Genomic DNA, 23,001 nt, shown 5'->3' with positions numbered 1-23,001 from the left:
TCATAGTCACATGTCCCTACAGAAATCAAGGGGACAATAGATTCAGTTATAATTATATAATACATCATCTGTATACTGTATTTTATGTTCACCACTCCAATTCAGATTTTCTTCCATCACTATTAACTCCCCTTTATTATCATCTACAACCCCTACCCTCAACCCCCTTACCTCTGGTAATCTCCATGATGTTGTCTGTGCCTATGAGTTGGGTTGTTTTTATTTTCCTTAATTCCTTCACCTTTTCACCCAGCCCACAACCCCCCTCTCCTCTGACATTTGTTCTCTATTTATGAGACTATTCTGTTTGTGTTAGTTTATTTTGTTCATTAGATTTACATATGAGTGACATCATATGATTCTTGTCTCTCTGACTGGCTTATTTCACTTAACATAGTACTCTCCAGGTCCATAAAGAAAAGCGAGTTTAAGTAGTATTAATCTAAAAAGAAATGCTCAGATTTGATTTATCAGAGCTATAAGCCTTACTTAACTTTTAAATTACCACATTTAAAGCTATCATTATTAATCTAAATTAACTAATTTGACCTATGTTTTCTGTTTGAATTTTAGAAAAATATAAACTTGTTGAAAAATCTAGCTGAATAAACTTTATTAATAGTTAAGTCATGCATACCATTTGAAATGCTTTGTTGCTGCTTGTGTTCTCTGCTAACTTTTTTTCCATTGAATCTGTGCTGCTTCTTTGCCACTGTTTTTCACTGTAGAATCTCCATCTCGCAACCTTGCTTCTCGTGAGCGCATTTACAAAAATTATGGTGTATCTGGGCCTGCCTCTGCTCTTTCATCTCTGTCTCACAAACTGAAGGGTGGGTATGCGTGCACTCGTGGATGGGCCATTCTTAATGAACATAGGCGGTTTCAATGAAGACGTTTTAGTTCACTTCAGTCATGTTCATCCCATTCCATTTTTTAAGATTAAAGTTTATTATTTTATTTAAATTTTGATATTTGGGATTAATTTGTGATATATCTGCTCAATACTATAGTAGCGATTATTCTGACTGATATGCATGTTGACAATATCTGTAGGCTAAATATTACTCTTATTTAATTTCAAACCTGAATGAGGTCTTAAAAAATAAAATAGTGTATAGAAAGAAGTGCCTAATTTGAGGAATTGTAAAGTCATTATTTTCAGAAAAAAGTGGAATATACAGGGTGGGGCAAAAATAGGTTTCTCATTGTGAGTACATGAAAAAGAGAGTTTATTTTTGTATTATTATTAATTATTATATTCTTTTCCATACAAAGAGCTATAAATCTACTTTTGTCCCACCTGCATATGTCATGAAGCACATTGTGACCTATAAGAATATAATATCTTTTGTAGCAAGTTAGTCTTTAAGTCATTTTTCTGTTATATAATGCAGGATTTACTTTCCTACTTTAGTCTTTTATTTGAAACACAGATAATTAGGTTAATTTTTTTTTAGCTTAACTTAGTTATCAGTTACCTGTCCTGTCTGACATGAGTCTTCCTTATAGTATTTTGTTAGTCACTTCATTTTAAAAATTTAAACTTAGTAATGCTTAAACTATATGGACAATTGATAAAATTTCAGACAATTTAAAAATGTTTTAGTTTTCTAAAATACCATAGCTGCCTACTTACATATTTTTGTGTGACAATAATATTTAAACTTTTAAAGTCCTGTATTTTAGGAAAATTTTATTAAAAAGTGTTGTAGCAATGGCTAATATACTGTACACAATTTAAAGGTAATATTTAGATTTCTTTTTTTCTTAGAAATGGATAAAACAGTTTTACATTTCTTTATGTAGTTGACAGTGATACTTTATAATACTGTAGTATATTAAATAGTATTATAGAAGCTGATCTTTATTGACCTGATCTCTATAATATATACTGTTATGTAACCTGATAAATACTACATATTATGCATGTAATGTTACAGTGTAAGATATTGTTATAGTATGGATCATATAATTTGAGGATTTACAATTTTGGCATAAAAAATTATGCAGGTCGTTATTGAATAATACTTAAGATTAAACATGATTACTAATTTTACTTGAATGTACTAAACTTCTATTCTGTCTAGTATTTTTTTCCAGAATTCTTTTGAGGTTAGAAAATATTTTGCCTGTTATCATTTAAATTTACATATGACAAATATAATCATGAAATTAGTTTAATGATGAATTAGTTAAGTGATGAATGTGAAAGTATTATGTGACCTACAGATTCTTAGCAAAATATTTGTTTATGTTTATTGATCTTTCAAGCAGCCATAACATGACAAATTTTAGTAATATTTACTACCTGCCTCAAAATTTTTGAAGCCCAAATGAAGATAAACATCGGTTACCATATAGTTTTACCACACATAACAAATGATATATTTTTTTAAAATATATATCGTTCAGCTTCTGAAATAAATGTGATTATGAAGGCATTATCCACTATCAGATTACAAAAAAAAAAAACAGTACTCCAAATATTACACACTCAAAATTAGTGGCAAGGATTCAGTATATATGTTTACAAAATTTTCTCTTTGGTTCTGTTGCTAGATCAGAAAAATTGGCAGCAATTTCTTAAACTATTTTATACAATTTGAAAGCACCTATCAAGTTTGTAACATCTATTTATCTGTTTTGTGACAGCATAAATATCTGGATTATTTTTGTGTGTGTTGTGGTTTGTTTCACCACTTTTCCTCTGAATTTAGCCCAGTCTCTAAATAGAATATTGAATATTGGTTTTATAATACATATATGATCAATGAAATTGATGACAGAATAATAAAGAATTACAAGAAACTGAAGAACATTATATTTAGTAGTTATTTTTTTCCCCATTTTTTTTAAATTTTATTATTTATTACAAAGGGTATTACATATGTGTCCATTTTTTCCCCCCGCCCAAGACAGTCCCCTAGCCTCCCCCATCTATTTAGTAGTTATTTTTATTCATCCAGAGCATGAGTAATTATTTTAAACACTGGCATGATGCAATTAAAATATGTTCCAAAGATGCTGTTTGCCATATTTAGTCATTTCAGAATTACTTAAGTTGCAAGCATCCGACTCTTACACAACAACAGTTACTGTCGCCTCTGCCCTGTGGCCTTGGGAGCCATAATTGTAAGAAGTGGATTTTTGGAGAATATGAAGACTTGGGACTAGCAGAAGAAACATTAAGAAAACAAGAATTCATTCACTCATTCAACAAATATTCTTTGAGCACTTATTATTCCAGGGACTCATTCCTGACATTACATCTGTGAAGAGTAATAGATAAAAATAACATTCCTTGCAGACCTTCCATCAGAAGGTCAGATTCTGTAGCAACATTGCCTTGACCTGTAGATAGCTAGAGTGTGATTACACACATATATGTGTACCTGCATGCACGGACACACATACACACACACACACACACACACACACACACACACACACACACAAGCAAGCCAAAACACATTACCCTAAAAAATACCTGAAATGTAACCAGTTAACAGATGTATTTGAATTTGCTAAGTACCCTTTTTAAAAATATATAAATGCATCTAGCAAGCAAGATTTATGAATTTTCCGTTGTTTATACCACATGCATCACTTTAATCAGATTGCTTTTCTCATAACAACTAATTAATATCACTTTCACTAAGAGTGGAAATTTTTATTTTAGGGAGGAAAGGTAATGTTGTAGGTTGTACCACTTACTGGTGACAAATGCCTCAAAGGGAAGCAGGAAATAGTAGAAAGGAGATATACCGATTGAGGGTCAGGATACCCAAAACAGTGGTGTCCATGTAGAAACACCTAGTGTTTTTACTAGAAAAGAGGTAGAATATTTTTCTTTTATCTTTTTATCTGTTATTTTCCTGACTCCTTATTTCAAGGTCCCCAACAATTCAGATTTGAACTAATTCTGAGGATCCTTTTATTCCAAGGGGACACAAGCTCAAAATTCTAAGCAGCTAAGCTTAATAAACTAAATAAACTTTTAGAGTACGATCTTTTTATAAACACTGTCTGAATTACATGTAATTAAATAATAACCTGTGGGCATTCATATGTTAATTATAAATTGTTGTAATTCAAGCATTAAAATTTATTGTCTCCTTAGCAGTTCTATTTTAACCCAATTGTATCTGTTTGTGGACTTGAAAATGATAAATGTGTTTATAAATTCAGTTTCCTAATTTAACAAGACTTGCACCATTAACATCCCTAATAAGGATGGGAGATATCATTGTACTGGAAATTTAGCTCAACTACTTCATATTTAAAAAACACATATGTTTTCCCAATATTTTATTCCAAAAAAACATAGGTTTTTTTTCTTTCTAGCCTCTCACTGAATTTAAATTATCACTAATTCTTCTAAGGCTGAGGTTCAGATATGGTGGATAATTCATATTGGTGCATAGCTACTATTTGTTCAGTCTGTTTTGCATCCATGAAAATTGTTTTTGGTGGAAATGGTTGTATAATTATGTAATAGAAATATTATGAAAAATATTTTCCTTTATTTTTCAAGTCTTTTTGTCTGTGACAAGCAATATAAATGTTTTAGCTATGTTTTTTTAAAAATCAGTGACTACATTATCAGTAAATTGTAATTTTATTAACAAGTTTTACTATGAAATGGACCACACAGGTGACAGAGGAACTATCTCAACATCTTCTAGACCAGTCTCTACATCAGGAAAATCAGAACTGTCCTCCAAGCACAGCAGATCAGTTAAACCTGATGGACGTATGAGCCGGACTACTGCTGATCCAAAGAAACCAAGGGGCACTGAAGGTTTATCAGCTAGTGAATCCCTCATGTTGAAATCTGATGCTGCAAAGTTGAGGTCAGATTCTCACAGTAGGTCATTGTCCCCTAACCATAACACCTTGCAAACGCTGAAATCTGATGGGAGGGTGTCTTCTAGTTTCAGAGCTGAATCCCCGGGACCAGGTTCTCGGTCATCGTCTCCTAAACCAAAGACTCTCCCAACTAATCGGTCTAGCCCATCTGGTGCTAGTTCTCCCCGCTCCTCCTCACCACATGATAAAAATCTACCTCAAAAAAGTACCACTCCTGTTAAGACAAAACTCGATCCTCCTCGGGAACGTTCCAAATCAGACTCTTACACACTTGATCCAGATACCCTCCGCAAGAAGAAAATGCCCCTCACAGAACCATTAAGGGGACGATCAACATCACCAAAACCAAAACAAGTACCAAAGGATTCAAAAGATTCCCCCGGATCCGAAAATAGAGCTCCTTCTCCCCATGTGGTACAAGAAAACCTTCACAGTGAGGTGGTTGAAGTCTGCACTTCAAGTACTTTAAAAACGAACAGTCTAACAGATAGTACCTGTGATGAAAGCAGTGAATTTAAGAGTGGGGAAGAAGGTTCAAATAAAGTTCATTTCAGCATAGGAAAAGCCCCACTGAAAGAGGAACAGGACATGAGAGCATCCCCCAAAATAAGTAGAAAATGTGCTAATAGACACACCAGGCCCAAAAAGGAAAAATCCAGCTTTCTCTTCAAAGGAGACGGAGCCAAACCTTTAGAGCCAGCCAAACAAGCCATGTCTCCCTCCGTGGCCGAGTGTGCCAGAGCAGTCTTTGCCTCTTTCCTGTGGCACGAAGGCATAGTGCATGATGCAATGGCTTGTTCTTCTTTCTTAAAATTTAATCCTGAACTTTCCAAAGAACATGCCCCTATAAGAAGTAGTTTAAACAGCCAACAACCTACAGAAGAAAAGGAAACCAAGTTAAAAAATAGACACTCATTGGAAATATCATCTGCTCTGAATATGTTTAATATTGCACCTCATGGACCAGATATATCTAAAATGGGTAGTATCAACAAAAATAAGGTGTTGTCAATGCTTAAGGAGCCACCTCTGCATGAAAAATGTGAGGATGGGAAAACTGAAGCCACTTTTGAAATGTCCATGCACCACCCAGTGAAGTCTAAATCTCCTCTTCCCTTAACTTTACAACATTTAGTGGCTTTCTGGGAAGACATCTCTTTGGCTACTATCAAAGCAGCTTCCCAGAATATGATTTAGTGTGAAAAAGAGAATAAGAAGGCCAAAAAAGAAAAAAAGAAAAAAGAAAAGGCAGAAGTTCGACCCAGGGGTAATTTATTTGGTGAGATGGCCCAGCTGGCAGTGGGAGGACCAGAGAAAGATACCATCTGTGAGCTGTGTGGAGAATCACATCCATACCCAGTGACGTACCATATGAGACAAGCTCACCCAGGTAAATGATATTATTAAACATATATAAGTACTTTTTGTAAAAATACTAAATAGGTATTTTTAACTTGAAATATTCTATAAATTATGTTAAAATACAGAGAAACTGGCTCAGAATTTATAATATCTTATAACTTAGGAGTTTTTTTGTGAAAAATAGGTAAGGCAATTTAGTACTATTTTATTTTAATATATTACATTTTGAAACATTGTTTATTTTTTAAATGTTTTGTGTTACCCAAATCTTGCTGTTAAGGTATGTCACACAGTAGAAATCATGACATGTCCATACACGGAGGAAAGATCCCAGTATGAGGCTTACTTTGTTTTCAGGTTTTCCTGCTCAAAATTGCAAACTAAATTATGTTATACTGATTTAGGGGAGTGATATCAACTGTTTTATCAGAAGACTATATTTTAGTTAAATGTAAGGATTTCTATAACAATTTATTAGTATTCCAAAATTTACCCATTACAAGTTTGGTTAAAAGGTTTCTCTTTCTATATATTATACCTGAAACCGCTTACAAAATATGTGATTCCTTAAAATATATCATTTTTACAGAATATTTTATTTCTCTTTTGTTTAATTTTATTGGCATACTTATGTAAATCTAAATGTACCTAGATTGCACATTGTATATTTCTTTCCATCTGCCTGTATGGACTGTTTTAGCTATCATTTAATTGATTACTTTTTGGTAATCAGTTTTTCTGACATAGTTAATAGCCATAAAAAAAGTGAGATACTTGCTTCAGTATTTTGCTTACTTGAGAAGGTAAATCTGTCATTAATGTATAAATGGCAAGGATCAGACTACTCAGGTCACTTGCTTTATTCTTGTTTCAAGGTTGTGGCCGTTATGCTGGTGGACAAGGTTACAATAGCATTGGGCATTTTTGTGGAGGATGGGCTGGTAACTGTGGTGATGGTGGCATAGGAGGAAGCACTTGGTATCTGGTATGTGATCGCTGCAGAGAAAAATACCTCCGCGAAAAACAGGCTGCTGCAAGGGAAAAGGTATTTTTATTCTGTCCTGGTTATACTATTAATGATAAGGATAAACCTTATAAAAATATTTTTATGATCATATTACATCAGATAACTCCACATAAATTCAATTAGAGACCAGATTTATAACTGGACTAATATACAAATTTAATATTTGTGCTAGGCCAGCTATTTTTATTACAAAAATAAATTATATCTATGATAACACAACAACTAGCCTATGGCACATATGCCTTATTAACAGATGTTTATTATGTAATTCTACACATATACATAGCTTTTCTCTTCACCTTCCCCTCTCTCTCAACTTTCCCTCTTTTCCTTTTTCCTTTTCTATTTGTACTCTTTATCTCCTCTCTCTTTTTCTTAATCCCTAATTGTGTTGTAGAACTCACGGAAAATTCAAGATCATTCACAATAGTGCTGCACCTGACTAAAAATTTTTACTGAGTATATACACACAGAGAGAGATTATTGATTCTTTTTTTAAAATAATTCCATTTAGATATTGCTAGTTAGCTTTTTAATTTTCCCAAGGACATAAGAGATGTATAGTTTATCTTCAACATAAAATAATTTCAGTCAGTTCAGGGCAAGCATGAAGTGAATGTTATTTTAGTAGTCACTGTTATTATTTTTAAATGATTCTACAAGAGTTTAATTTTTATCACAGACTCAAAATACTTAGGTTATGAAATAAGATTTTGAATATAAGTAGGAAAAAACCACTACACATTTTTCGTTGCCAGGTCAAACAATCTAGGAGGAAGCCAATGCAAGTCAAGACTCCTCGTGCCTTGCCCACTATGGAAGCTCACCAGGTGATTAAAGCAAATGCACTCTTCCTGCTGTCTCTGAGCAGTGCAGCCGAGCCGAGCATTCTGTGTTATCCTGCAAAGCCATTCCAGTCTCAGCTTCCCAGCGTGAAAGAGGGTATTTCTGAGGATCTTCCTGTTAAAATGCCTTGTCTTTACCTGCAGACATTAGCTAGGTAATATAACTGGGTTTTTTATTTAATCGCTTGTGATTAACAGCTGTTGTTGATTAACTAATGTCATGTTCTGAATATCCATGCTATATTAACACATTGTGTAGAATAAAGAGACCTCCAGGAATTCATATTCTGAGTTGCCTTGACGAGCATTTGACTGGTAGGGACACACCTGAAAGTACTAGGTGTGTTTTTTTAAAAAAAAAACTTGCAAATACTATGTCAATTTGTATTATTATTATTCATGTAAAAATATGTCTTAGAAAGTAAGACTTTAGCTATCTTTTATTCTTTGGTAGGCTGACTTCATTTCTGCTAAAAGGGGGCAATGCTAAAGTAGAAAAAAACTATTTCCTAAAAAATTCGTTAATTTTTTAAAATTATTCATTCTGTTATTTAAATAAATACCAACTGGGTACCAGCTTTGTACTAGATCTTGAAGACACCAAGATGAGTATAATAAAATTCTGGCTTCCATGTGCTCATACTCTGTGGACATTTAAGACATGTAAATAAAATATTAAAAATATTATATAATCAGTACTATATTAGAAGTATGTACAAGATGCTCTTAGATTATACAATATGGAGAGTTACTGAATCTTCCCCAGGAGATTAGGAGCAGAGAATCTGACCCTTTACAAGAGTCTTAAAGGATAAATAGGAATTAAATCAAATAGGTAATGGGAGGAAAGTGTTCCTGACAGAGTAAACCGTGTGTGAAAACACAAATGATGAAATAGCATTACACATTTAAGGATTCACACGCTTATTTAAACTGGCTACTGGGAGAAATATAGAAATGCCACTAGAAGTGGTTACCCAAGACCCAGCAAAGTGGGGCCCTATCTCCCATGCTAAGGTTAGATTTTACCCCACAGAGGAAACAGTGGAAGAATCTTAAATAGGGAAATACATGAACTGGTTTGCAGTTAGATCACTCAGCTACTAATGTGGGAACTGGATGAAAGGGCATTACTGAAGGTGGAGGGGAGCCTATAAGTAATATGCCATATTGGATTTGGGTGGTACAGTCTGTACTTTCACACTCTTAAACACTGACGCTCTAAAACAGCCTTTTATATACCGAGTTCAGATTTTTTTCATTGCGTGATGAAGATTTTAGAAATTCCCTGCCGGCATAACTTGCCAGCCAACAATTTCATTTTGGCAATGTTGTCTTCTTTGTGTAGCAGAGTTATGTCAGGGTATAAAACTAAATATATTTGAGACCAAGGTGGAAATCATCAGATACCCCAATAGCAAAAAATCTTTAGCTTCATTCAGACCACTTAGTAGACTTAAATTAACAACTCTGTTCCAGTTTGAAAAGGAAAGAATTGTAACACATGTAAAAATGCTAGCATGCCATAATTACGGATTTTATAACTTTAGCTCTCTGGGGAATGGACATTCCCTCAACCCATGGAACATTTTACATATTTTCCTCAAATTTGACTCATATATGTTCCTACCAAAAAGGTGACTGTGCAAGAAACATGGGCCTAAACCAAGGCAGTGATGATAGAGAATGAGAAGAAAGTATGGTTGTGAGAGGAAGCCTAGCACTCAGAGGCCTGAGTGATGGGTCACAGTTGAGGACTAAGCCTACTACAGCACTGAGATACTTTAGCTTAGGCCCCTGGATAATTGGTGGGATCATTCACCAAAATACCAGAAGCGATAAAATCTCTCAAAAGGAAAGAAAATGAATTCAATTTTGGTTTTGAAATGTCTGTGGTACCTGGAATATCTATGTGTAAAACTGTCCAACTTTTATATCCTTCTATTTACATCTGTGGTTAGTTTAGTACTTCACTCATAAAGATTTAAATGTGCTGCTTTTGCTTTTACAAAGGAGATTAAAAATGGAAACTGTCTGTATTGCCTTCATACTTAAAGTTACTGGGTTTGATTTAATGTAGGCATCATCACGAAAATTTTGTGGGCTATCAAGATGACAACCTATTTCAGGATGAAATGAGATATCTCCGTTCAACATCTGTGCCTGCCCCGTACATATCAGTAACTCCTGATGCAAGTCCTAATGTATTTGAAGAGCCAGAGAGCAATATGAAGTCTATGCCACCAAGGTATTTGGGTTCTCTCCTCTCTGTTGAATAGCCAGTGTTTGGTTTGGAAGAATGACAGCTGGAAAAGAATGGTCTAGAAGTTTTTTAGTACGTCCTTTCATCTCAAAAAGGACATTGAGTCAGCTCTGCTATTAGAGCAGTAAGATAAAGCCTTACATACATGAAGTAAGGTACAAGGTCTTTGATAGCAGAAGCAGACTAGTTGGAAAAAACCACTAATGAAGTAATAGTAAAACTTCCCACTATATGATATCATTTAGTGCTGTAGTAAACCAGACTAGAGAAAGGACACTTCGAGGCAGTATTTAGGGAAAGTTACATGAGAGAGGAAGCACTGAAAATAAATCTTGAGCCTCTTGAAATATTGCTTACAATTTTCTCCTACCCACTCATCCCCAATTAGGTATAGTAGTAGCAGAATAAAGATCTTTTTGGAAACTGAATAGAAGTGTATAAATGTAAAATAGAGGGAACTGGGTACCACTAAGACTTTTAAAAAAGAGGAATGACATGGTAAACATGCAAGGATAATCTGACAGTTCAATTGAGAAGCTAATACATTTAGTCAAAGATTTCAGTTAGCTATGTGGAATTGAATAATGTTGACAATGATTATGAAACAAGGTAGATAAATGAAGTATTTTGTAGGAAAAATTAAATTAACATATCCCTATACCCTGGTCATTCAGGAATCAAGCAGCCCAAACCGACATCTAAACACATGAACCCTAGTCAGTTATGTACAACGTTTATAGTCCATTCAAACAAGAACGTGCACACACTTAGAGAGGTGGTAAGTTAAGAAAATGGCCAGGGGGTTAGCCACTAACTAGAAAATATATAAGATTTACTGAGGGACATAAGATTCAAACATGGCTTGAATGATGGGAAAGAAATAACTCCAGAACTCAAGGTGATCATAAATGTCATATTTTGGAATGAGGTGACAGAAAAAAAGAACAAATGAAAAGAACAGTTTGTAAATTTGTCTTAGAGGAAAAGAAAGGGAAGCTACTTCTCTATTTAATAAAATGCCACATAAAGGAAATTATATAACCATCTTAATAACTTTACAAGTGTTTTTTAATGGTGGTATAGCTAATAGAAAAAATTGTTAGTTTACTTTGACATGAATGAAAATCACTAAGTTCTCATATAGACTGTTCTAACTATAATATAACTGCAATGCTAAAAACTAGTTTTTTACCTCTCATTACACTACTTAAAGAGAGAATATTAAGTTGCCTTTGAATTTGTGTTTTTTCACGTGAAATACAGGTTCACATGTTTGATTACACTATTATAAACTAAATACAGTTTTTCTTCGTTTACTTTTTCACCTAAATTTTTATCAGTCAGTCCTCTTATTTTATCTGCAGTTTGGAAACTAGTCCCATAACTGATACTGATCTTGCAAAGAGAACTGTCTTCCAAAGATCATACTCAGTTGTTGCTTCTGAATATGATAAACAACACTCCATTTTACCTGCACGAGTTAAAGCCATTCCTAGAAGAAGAGTTAACAGTGGAGACACTGGTAAGTATAAAGATAAAAAGGGAAGATTGAATAACCCAAATAGTTTTATTTGCAGATATTTTTTCTTTTCTTTTTTTTTAATGATGAGAAGGAATCATCGATTGGCTGCCTCCAGCATGCCCCCTACTGGGGATCTAGCTTGAAAACAGGACTTGATCCCTGACTAAGAATCAAACTGTGGCCTCCTGGTTCATAGGTCGATGCTCACCCACTGAGCTACACTGGCAGGGCACAGATATTTTTTAATATTCAATATTGGAAGGGAAAGAAATGGATTAATTTTAAATTGTGGTAGACATTCCTTCTATGTAACATGGCTCTAAGTGTGCCTCTCTAAATTTTGTTTCGTCGTGGGGTTTTTTTAATCCTTACTGAGGATAATTTTCCATTGATTTTTAGAGAGTGGAAGAGAGAGGTAAAGAGAGAGAAATATCAATGTGAGAGAAACACATCAATTGGTTGCCTCATGCAGGGCCCTGACCAGGGACCCGGACAGAGAGGAGCCTGCAACCAAGGTACGTGCCCTTGACTGGAATCAAACCTGGGACACTTTGGTCTGCAGGCTGATGCTCTATCCACTGAGCCAAACCAGCTAGGGCATAAATTTTGCATCTCAGTTTAAAGAGACACCCAAAGATCATCCAATAATTACTCAAGAATAGATTGGCAGTTAAAATCTTACTTGTTAGGCTCCTAAACCAAATGTTGCTACCATTATCCCTTCAACTAAGCTTCAGTGAACCAGCAGTTCCAGGGACTTATACTTTCACAATTATCTTCTCCCTCCCAATAGAAACTTCAACTCTTTACAGCTAAGAGATAATAAAATTTGTGGTTTTAAAGCTCTTAATCAGTAAAAAAGTTAGGTAATCTGGAGGAGTTGGTATCAAGACACAAATTGGAGATGGTTGACTCTGTCCAAAGAGTAAAGAAAGAAAACCAAGAGAAAAGATATTATGGTTATTAGGTAGGTCACTAGTAAAATGAAGATATGGCTTAATATTTATAGGTAGATGACTTTTTATCTTATTGAAGATCTTCAAGAAAAATATTGAGCATCCCCCAATGATTTCTATGTTCATTTAACAAATATTTTTGAGCTTTTATTGAGGCATATTCATTACAAAGCATTTAGAAAATGTTGGGGATGAAATACAGATTTCATTTAAGGAGAAAAATCACTTAGTGTTTAGTGTTTTCGAAGCATGAACTTTAGATTCAACCCGGGATTCAAAACTTGCCCCCTACCACTTAATAGCTGTATGACTTTAGGAAAGTAAGATACTTAATCTTTTTAAGCCTCAAGAAATATTTAAGTCATTGTGATTTATGTGAAGTGAAAAAAAAAATCCCAAAGCTCTAAAGTGAATAAGTTAGATACTATTATTTTTAAATATAATCTTAAGTATATTAACCTGATGTATTGCCTATGAAAATTAATACCTTTTTTTCTTAATAGAAGTTGGTTCTTCTCTCTTGAGACATCCATCTCCTGAGCTTTCCCGGCTAATCTCAGCCCACAGCTCTCTTTCCAAAGGAGAACGAAATTTCCAATGGCCAGTTTTAGCTTTTGTTATACAACATCATGATCTAGAAGGTCTTGAAATAGCAATGAAACAGGCCCTAAGGAAATCTGCTTGTCGAGTTTTTGCTATGGAGGTATGAATACATCAGCGTGGTTATTGATTCATTGATCATACAAATCATGTGATGATTCTATTTAATGATGTCACCTTTTTACCAAACAGAAATTGCAATAAGTTAAGAGACATTAGCCAATTGAAAATATCAAATGTTCCCATCAAAGTTAAACTCTTAAGTTTATGAATAGAAATGATTTTAGAGTTTCATATGTAAGCATTCTAAAGAAATTTATTTCTACATTGCTTTATTATTTGAATCCTTGTATTATCTTTTTTGAAAAAGTTTTTGTCATCACAGTATTATTTCAGTTAGAATGATCATGCAAAGGGGATAAATATGCTTTTTGAGTTATAAACCTAACAATTATAATTTACCTGAGTCTCTGTTCTCTGGAAATCATAGGATTGCTGAATATCATAGACTTACATATAGTAATTTTTTTTCTTTATTACACATATGATGACCTTCTACTTTATTGATGGGAACAAATAAATATATTTAATTAAATGGTAGCTTGTGTTGAGCTTGAGAAACCATCTGTGTTGATCCTAAATGCAAGCTGGGGGAAAAAATGTGTTTGAGTTAATTAAGACAAATTTTTAAAATAAAATGTGGTTTAAAAAAGTGTTTCAGTTTTGCATTTTATAAGTATTATTTTTCCTATTATTATTAGTTTTTTAAATTAGGACCAAAATTTGTGACTATTTCAAGTTCAGTGTATTTCAGTGAAACAAAGGTCAGGCTTCCTAGTCTTCCTTGAAACACTTAATCTGGAGGTACTTTGTTTCCAATTAAGAAAAGCCTTGAATTTTTTTACTTATATATTTTCTTTTCATCTTGAACTCATTTAACCATTATTTATTCAGGCTTTCAACTGGCTTCTATGCAATGTCATCCAAACAACTTCTCTCCATGATATTCTATGGCATTTTGTGGCATCACTGACTCCTGCTCCAGTGGAACCAGAGGAAGAAGAGGATGAGGAAAATAAAACAAACAAAGAAAACACAGAACAAGTAAGACAGATTTTTGTTTTTTTAATTGTCAGTATTTTTATAGGACAGTAGAAATACCTTCAGATAGTATAATAATTTTCATGAGGTCATGCACAGATTATATAATCTAAAGAAAAGAATACAATTTCAATGCTATGAGCAACATATTAAATATACTTAGTCTTCTCTCTGGCAAAAATGCTGTCAGTCAATTCTGATTTCTCACTAAGCATCATTATCATTAATCAACTGGAAGAAACTGTTACAGTACAATATTAAATAAACAGGGCAACATTATTACATAGATCAGTCTACTTTACAATTCTGTAAGATATCAGCATTGATTCTGTATAGGGACATGAAATTCCAATGTTCATCTTGAAGGGACTTGGATTTTATTGGAGACAGCCTGCATAATGGACAAATATTGAACTAGGACACTGGAAGCCTGGGACCAGCCTGGTTTTTACCTCTGGGCTTCATTTCCATATCTGGAATAAAATTAGAGGACTAAATCTTTCATTTAAATATCAAAACTGTCACAATAGATAGAGAATTAAAAAAAACGCTAGTATCACATCCAAAACAGTGATCCAGGAAGATTAAAAGTAAGAAAAAAGATAACAGCAGAAAAAATAGACTTCGAGAAAAATTATTAAGAGGGATAAAGAGGCTGTCTACAAAATTATAAAAGATTAATTTTGAGCATGTATGTGCCTAATAAAGCCTTTAAGAAATAAGTAAAAATTGACAGAACTATAAGAAAAAATAGAAAAAATCCAGTTACAATGTGAGATTGTTACATACCTGTAACAGCATTCTATCCCCACATAACTAACCACCACAAAACTCACTGAGTTAAAACAACTACGTTATTGGCTCACAAGTCTTTGGCTCAGCAATCTGGGTGAGGCTCAAAGAGAAGAATAGCTCATTTCTTCCGCTGATAGATTTGTGATTACACCAGAATAGATACTTTTATGTGGTTTACATTCCTACAAATAATACAAACATGATTAATCTTTTTTTTCATTCTTTATTGTTTAAAGTATTATATATGTCTTCTTTTTCACCCATTGACCTCTCCCCAGCCACCCCAACCTCCCAGCACATTCCCTTACTCCTCCTAGTGTCTGTGTCAATTGGTTATGCTTATATGCATGCATACAAGCTCTTTGATTGATCTCTTACCCCCCCCCATACCCTCTGTGTATCTATTTTTGTTCATCGGTTTATGTTGTTCATTACATTCCACAGATGAGTGAGATCATATGATATTTATCTTTCTCTGACTGGCTTATATAGCTTAGCATAATGCTCTCTAGGTCCATCCATGCTGTTGAGAGTGATAGGAGTTGTTTTTTTGTTTGTTTGTTTGTTTTTTTACAGCAGCGTAGTATTCCTTTGTGTAGATGTGCCACTTTTTAATCTGCTCAGCTGCTGATGGGCACTTAGGCTGTTTTCAAATATTAGCTATTGTAAATTGTGCTGCTGTGAACGTAAGCGTTTCTGATTGGTGTTTATGATTTCTTGGGATATATTCCTAGAAGTGGGATTACTGGGTCAAATGGGAGTTCCATTTTTAATTTTTTGAGGAAACTCCATACTGTTTTCCACAGTGGCTGCACCAGTCTGCATTCCCACCAGCAGTGCAAGAGGGTTGCTTTTTCTCCACGTCCTCTCCAGCACTTGCTTTTATTAAGTGTATGAGTTCCTTATATATTTTATATAAAGGGAAATTAACCCCTTATTGGGTGTATCATTGGCAAATATGTTCTCCCATACAGTGGGATTTCTTATTGTTTTGTGATGGCTTCTTTTGCTGTGCAGAAGCTTTTATTTTGATGTAATCCCATTTGTTTATTTTCTCTTTAGTTTCCATTGCCCTAGGACAGTGATAGCGAACCTATGACACTATGAACTCATTTTTTTGGTTGATTTTTCTTTGTTAAATGGCATTTAAATATATAAAATAAATATCAAAAATATAAGTCTTTGTTTTACTATGGTTGCAAATACCAAAAAATTTCTATATGTGACACGGCACCAGAGTTATGTTAGGGTTTTTCAAAATGCTGACACACCGAGCTCAAAAGGTTCGCCATCACTGCCCAGGAGCTGTGTCTGTAAAGATATTGCTCCAACCAATGTCTGCTATTTTGCTTCCTATGACTTCTTCTAAGATTTTTATGGTTTCTCATCTTACATTTAAGTCCTTTATCCATTTTGCGTTTATTTTTATGTATGATGTAAGTTGGTGGCCTAGTTTCATTTTTTTGCATGTATCCAATTTTCCCAACCCCATTTATGGAAGAGACTGTCTTGACTCCATTGTGTGCTCTTGCCTCCTTGTTATTTTTTCTCAAGATTGCTGCTGCTATTTGGGGTCTTTTTTTATTCTAGATGAATTTTTGCAGAGTTTATTGTAGGTCTGTGAAATATACCGTTGGTATTTTAATGGAGATTGCATTAAATCTATAGATTGCTTTGGGTAGTATGGACATTTTAATGATGTTGCTTCTACTAATCCATGAACACGGTATATTCTTCCTTTTGTTTATGTCTTCCTCTATCTCTTTTCAATGTCTTGTAGTTTTCCACATACAGGTCTTTTACCTCCTTAGTCAAGTTTATTCCTAGGTACCTTAATTTTTTAGGTGCAATCTTAATGTATGTTTTGGGTATGGTTTTGTTTTGTTTTTTACATTCTGTTACAGGAGTATCTTGAAAGTAACACAATATTTTTAAGTATACATAAGATTCTTTTGTGGAGGAAATTCCTTTCAATATAACAACTAGTCAACTTGCTTTCAATTTCTGTCTTAGGACAAAGATACAAGAGTATGTGAACATCCACTCTCAGATATAGTGATTGCAGGTGAAGCTGCTCATCCTTTACCACATACGTTTCATCGCTTACTTCAAACAATCTCCGATCTTATGATGTCTCTCCCCAGTGGCAGTTCATTACAGCAAATGGCCCTAAGGTAATTTTATATCTAAATATTCTAGGTACATTGGAGAGGATATTTTATGGGCTATTCAAAGTTCAAAATGCTTGGAAGGCCCTTTAAATAGTAAGATATGAAGAATCCCTATATATGTGAATGGTGCCTCCCTCATTCCTGTCATAACTAGAATTGTTCCTCTTCTTAGCTTACACCTGTTTGCTCCTCTATAAATATGGATCTTCTTCACTTTTCCCTCTTCCTAACCAAAATTACTTTTCTGAGTGCTGCCTAAGAGTAGAATCTTAAAGGTCACAAAATGAGAGAGGGAGAATGAAATCTGAAAAACATAAATCAAAATAGGATTTTGAATTGAAAATAATCTTAAGAAAAATGAAGTTATATATAACTAATCTTAAAACTTACTTGAGGAGCATCACCTCCTTTTAAGTCCAAACCTGCTGAGTTTTTAACATTTACATTGTGAACCTTGTTATTAGATCCACATATAGTGGAGACTAACATATAAATAAATCCTCTATTGATTTTTATAAAAGATAGGTCATTGCAGTGATTTGGGCTACCCATACCCCTAATGGGTAAGACCAACAGAGGGGGGATTTTGTTTCCTCTTCACAAAATTTTTGAAGTGCATATAGTATGGAATTGTAAAACTAATAAATTTGAGAATCTGTCATAGTTTGTCTACAAAACTGATTTATTACATTTTTTGCTTCTATAGCTTTCACCTTCATGTATACAATCCTCCTATATAATAAAAGGGTAATATGCAAATTGATCTTAACCACAGAACAACCGGAAACAACGGTCACTATGGTGTGCACTGACCACCAGGGGGCAGACGCTCAGCACAGGACCTGCCCCCTGGTGGTCAGTGTGCTTCCACAGGGGGAGTGCAGCTCAGCCAGAAGCTGGCTCTTGGCTGGCCATTGCAGCAGCAATGGCAGGAGCCTCTCCTGCCTCTGTGGCAGCACTAAGGATGTCCGACTAACAGCTTAGGCCTGCTCCCCCCAGGCTGTCAGAGGGATGTCTGACTGCCTGCTTAGGCCTGGTCCCCCGGGGAGTAGGCTTAAGCCAGCAGTTGGACATCCCCCTAGGGGACCCGGATTGCAAGAGGGCACAGGCCGGGCTGAGGGAACCCCCCCTGCCCCCACCAAGTGCACGAATTTTCATGCACCGGGCCTCTAGTTTATCTATATTTAAAATGAGTGAACTTGCCTTAGAACTTATCTCATTTTTTCTTAGAAATTAATTTTACTTTATAAAAGCACCAATACTAATGTTTCCTGAAGTTTTTAAATTTCCATTTTTACCTAGATCATTACTATTTCTTTAGATGTTAGAATTTCTTAGAAATTCCTGAAAAAGAATTATTTAATATATTGCTTATGTCTTTTTAGATGCTGGAGTCTGAAATTCAAGCAATCTGATCACCAGTTCCTCCATCAGAGCAATGTATTTCATCACATTAACAACATTTTGTCAAAATCCGATGATGGAGATAGCGAAGAGAGTTTTAGCATCAGTATACAATCTGGCTTTGAAGCTATGAGTCAGGTCAGTCATTTAACAATTATCCTGTTTCTATACAACAGCATATTATTTCTTACCTCATGTCTGTTTTATTATCATGGGAGATTTCCATTTGAGTATTATAATTACTTATCATTGTTTCTGGTAGGAATTATGCATAGTAATGTGCTTAAAGGACTTAACCAGCATTGTTGACATAAAAACTTCAAGCCGGCCTGCCATGATTGGCAGTTTGACAGATGGTTCCACAGAAACCTTTTGGGAATCAGGAGATGAGGATAAAAACAAAACTAAGAACATCACCATCAACTGTGTAAAAGGAATCAACGCTCGCTATGTTTCTGTTCACGTGGACAATTCCCGAGATCTTGGGGTAAGAAAGGAATTTAATTTGTGGCACATTGGTTCTTCTCAGACAGTTAGTAATCATGTACTCTCATTTCTGAGTTTAGCAAAAGGATGGAACTTTACAACCACACAGCATTTTGTATTTAACAAAGAAACCGTAAGTCTAACAACAGACTAATAGGACTGGGGGTACTGTGGAATACCATTTCAAGAAAGAGGTCTTATTACAAATATAGCATGGCTACATCTGAGCAAAATAAATGTCTCCTCTATATTTTTCTACCTCTATGCCCTTGTTTTAGCTAGTCCCTTGGCCCGAAGTCATCCCTTTAAACTCTCTCTCATATCCTCCACATCTCTAGACCCAGCAGAGAAAGCCTCTCCCAGCACCTCCTCTATAAAAATTACTCTTTCACTTCTCTGAGTTATTTGTATATTACTCTGATGGCACTTAATTCATTTTGACCTATCGGTATACTGTCACAGTTTTCTATTCCTAAGCCGCACCCCCAGCTGTCATGGAGGGAGTGAGGGACTTTCTGTACTAACCCAAGTAATCATGATTTATACTTTACCTAGCCCTGCCTGTCCATATGTTTCAAATGGGTGAAGCACACTTTTAAAATTTACTAAACAAAGGGGCAAGAGTCCTATTTGAGTGTTAAGAACCACTGTCAAATCCCCATACTTCTAACCCCATTCCTAAGGAAGGTTATTTCTGGGAATTATTTTCCCAAAAAAATAGATGTGGCTTGTTAGCAGATACAGTGTTAATGAATCTCCTTGGATCATTACCAAGCTGCTCCCATCTATTTGCATATTTCCTTTTCCAGGGAGAGCCAGAGTAGGGGGTTGGGTCTCAGAGAACCTGGTTGGAATATGCCAACCACGGAAGTCCAGTACGCAAGTCAGAGCACTCTTTGCCATTCTTAGCCACTCCGAAGCCTGTCCATCAGTGCAGATTCAGTTCTTCACTGGAGCTGGCTAAGAAAAGGGGGCATAGCTAATATATCATGAACTTACCTTACTAGAAGGTCAAGTGTAATAAATCAATACATTTTCCTGATTAGAACTCACTGCTCATTACAAACTTATCTTTGATTCATGGTCCATTTTAAGCCAGGAAATATTCTCCCTCAGAACAGTGATTCTAATCAATTTGAAATGTCCACCTTTTAAAGGAGATCATCTTAACTTTTCATTTTTAAAAGTTTCAGTAGGGCCGAAACCGGTTTGGCTCAGTGGATGGAGCGTCGGCCTGCGGACTGAAAGGTCCCGGGTTCGATTCCGGTCAAGGGCATGTAACTGGGTTGTGGGCACATCCCCCGTAGGAGGTGTGCAGGAGGCAGCTGATCAGTGTTTCTCTCTCATCGATGTTTCTGACTCATTATCTCTCTCCCTTCCTCTCTGTAAAAAATCAATAAAATATATTTTTTAAAAAAAGTTTCAGTAGGTAAGCTGACATCTGCTTTTCTTTTAAGAAATTTTCTCTAAGTTACGCATCCTTGAGGCTCACTTACTTCTGTGTCCCCCAGCCTGCCCACCAGAGTACCTTATAGACCAGCATTTGTTGATTTGAATTCCATCAGCCTATAGCACTTAAAAGTGTACAGTTCCCCAAGGAAGTAATATTAATCTGTTTCTTGATGTACTTTACATAAAATTTATTTAACCTTAAGGTCTGTGGCTCCAATGCCAGCATGACTCTTTTCACTAAAGCGTATTGAACTTCTATTGTTTGACATTTATTTTTTGTGTTAATGTTCCTTCTCTGGTTTAGCAAGGGTCTCCAGAGAATAGAACCCATCATTCTCATATATCCTTCTCCAAGTTCATAAAGGCACATTGTGACAGTCACAAGTATTAGTTAAGCCTTCCTTCTTTTTACTTAAAGAGAGAGTGGGACATGAATGACAAGCAGAATTATTGAAAGACTTCATGATAAAGAATTTAAATGTTTAGATTTTGAGTAAAAACGGGGAATGGCAAGCAACTCTCTCAGAGCTGATGGAGAAAAGTTGAAATGTGAGATTTAAGGTAGAATTGGTGAGAATAAGAAATTACTGGAGTTGAGAAATTATGGTTGGTTGGATAAATGGAGTGAGGTTAGTTGGGAAGGACCATTAAAGACAGACAGAAAAGTTGATGTAGCCTGTAAGAAATCATTGAAAATTCTGGAAAAGGAATATGGCATAATAACTATTTGAATTGTCTATTTCAGAATAAAGTTACTTCAATGACCTTCTTAACTGGCAAAGCAGTAGAAGATTTGTGCAGAATAAAGCAGGTAATTAAAATTTTGTCATTAAATGTTTTGCTACCTAGGGAGAAATTTCTTCTCAGTCTCCACTGTTGAGTTCTAATTTTGGCATTATAAGAAATCATCTATTTAAAAATGCTAAATTGACAAGTGGTCCATATAAAGGAACAGTTACAATCATCCATGTACTAAAATTGTACCCACTACTGCCCCTATTTATCATAGATTTGATTCACAATTGACACCTGAATTCACCTACATGTCAGGTTAAAACATAGGTTGTTGTCCTCTAAAACTCTGTCACTTATATCATTGCAACTATATCCAGTTTGCAAGTCAATTTACAAACCAACTCTAGAAACAGGTTAGATTTTATCTGGGAATGTATATGAGATTATAAACTCAGATGGGAGAAATTTTATCAGAGCTGTTCTTCTATAGCTAGTGTCCCATGGACACTGACCATTTATTGTTGGTTTTTAATCATATTGAAAGAATGAATTGAGATTTAGATTAAACAAACAATAAATTTTGTTTAAATTGTTAAAGAATTTGGGGAATCCAAACGGTGTAACTCAGTGGTTGAGCATCGACTCATGAACCAGAAGGTCACGGTTCAATTCTCTGCCAGGGCACATGTCTGGGTTTGGAGCTCTATCTCCAGTAGGGGGCATGCAGGAGACAGCCAATGGATGATTCTCGCTCATCATTGATGTTTCTCTCTCTCCCTCCCTCTCTCTAAAAAATCAATAAAAACATATTTTTTAAAAAAAATTGGGGGAAATAATCTTATTCATTGAGATAGTGTTTGTTTATACATAATGCTCTTTTTAGGAAATTGACATCAATTAAAATTATATCAAATTAGATGTCTATAAGTAATATAGACATCTTGGATTATTTCTGGGATATCAAATGCCCTAAGAAAAATTTTCATTTTATCAAGTGAATAGTGTCAAAAACCATTTCACAGTGCATTGAAATTTAATCTTTGAATAAAGGCTATATTCTCAATGAAATATCTATATGTATAAAAGCCCAGTGACCAAATGGTGGAACGACCAGAACGACTGGTGGCTATAACGCGCACTGCAGCAGCCAACCATCCTGATCCAGATTCGGGCCCCAATCGGTTCCCTGGTCCCCCACACACACCCCCGGCCAGCCTGGCCCCCAATCGGCCCCCAACACCCCAATTGGGGCCGGCCAGCCAACTGCCCACAGCCCCTCCCCCCTGCCGGCCCCACCTGAGGGGCCCCTATTGGGACAGGCCGGCTGGACCCCACCCATGCACGAATTCGTGCACCAGACCTCTAGTTGTAAAATAATCACAAATGTGAAGTTACTTATTATATAATTTTTTT

The 23,001-nt window shown here is 35.2% G+C and overlaps 1 protein-coding gene across 1 annotated transcript in view; it reads left to right on the top strand.

Moving 5' to 3' along the window:
- MYCBP2 (MYC binding protein 2, E3 ubiquitin protein ligase) overlaps window positions 1-23,001 on the top strand; it is a 253,516-nt gene that overhangs the window by 193,218 nt on the left and 37,297 nt on the right. The window contains 11 exon segments of the mRNA XM_015558101.1: window positions 4,655-6,259; window positions 7,107-7,276; window positions 8,017-8,258; window positions 10,184-10,351; window positions 11,731-11,888; window positions 13,348-13,547; window positions 14,399-14,549; window positions 17,355-17,514; window positions 18,897-19,053; window positions 19,178-19,402; window positions 21,599-21,664. Of these exon segments, the coding sequence (XP_015413587.1) occupies window positions 4,655-6,259; window positions 7,107-7,276; window positions 8,017-8,258; window positions 10,184-10,351; window positions 11,731-11,888; window positions 13,348-13,547; window positions 14,399-14,549; window positions 17,355-17,514; window positions 18,897-19,053; window positions 19,178-19,402; window positions 21,599-21,664 (3,302 nt within the window).

The sequence above is a fragment of the Myotis davidii genome, unplaced genomic scaffold, assembly GCF_000327345.1.
Source record: "Myotis davidii unplaced genomic scaffold, ASM32734v1 scaffold268, whole genome shotgun sequence".
Lineage (NCBI taxonomy): Eukaryota > Metazoa > Chordata > Mammalia > Chiroptera > Vespertilionidae > Myotis > Myotis davidii.
This window is presented reverse-complemented; position numbering and strand designations above follow the sequence as displayed.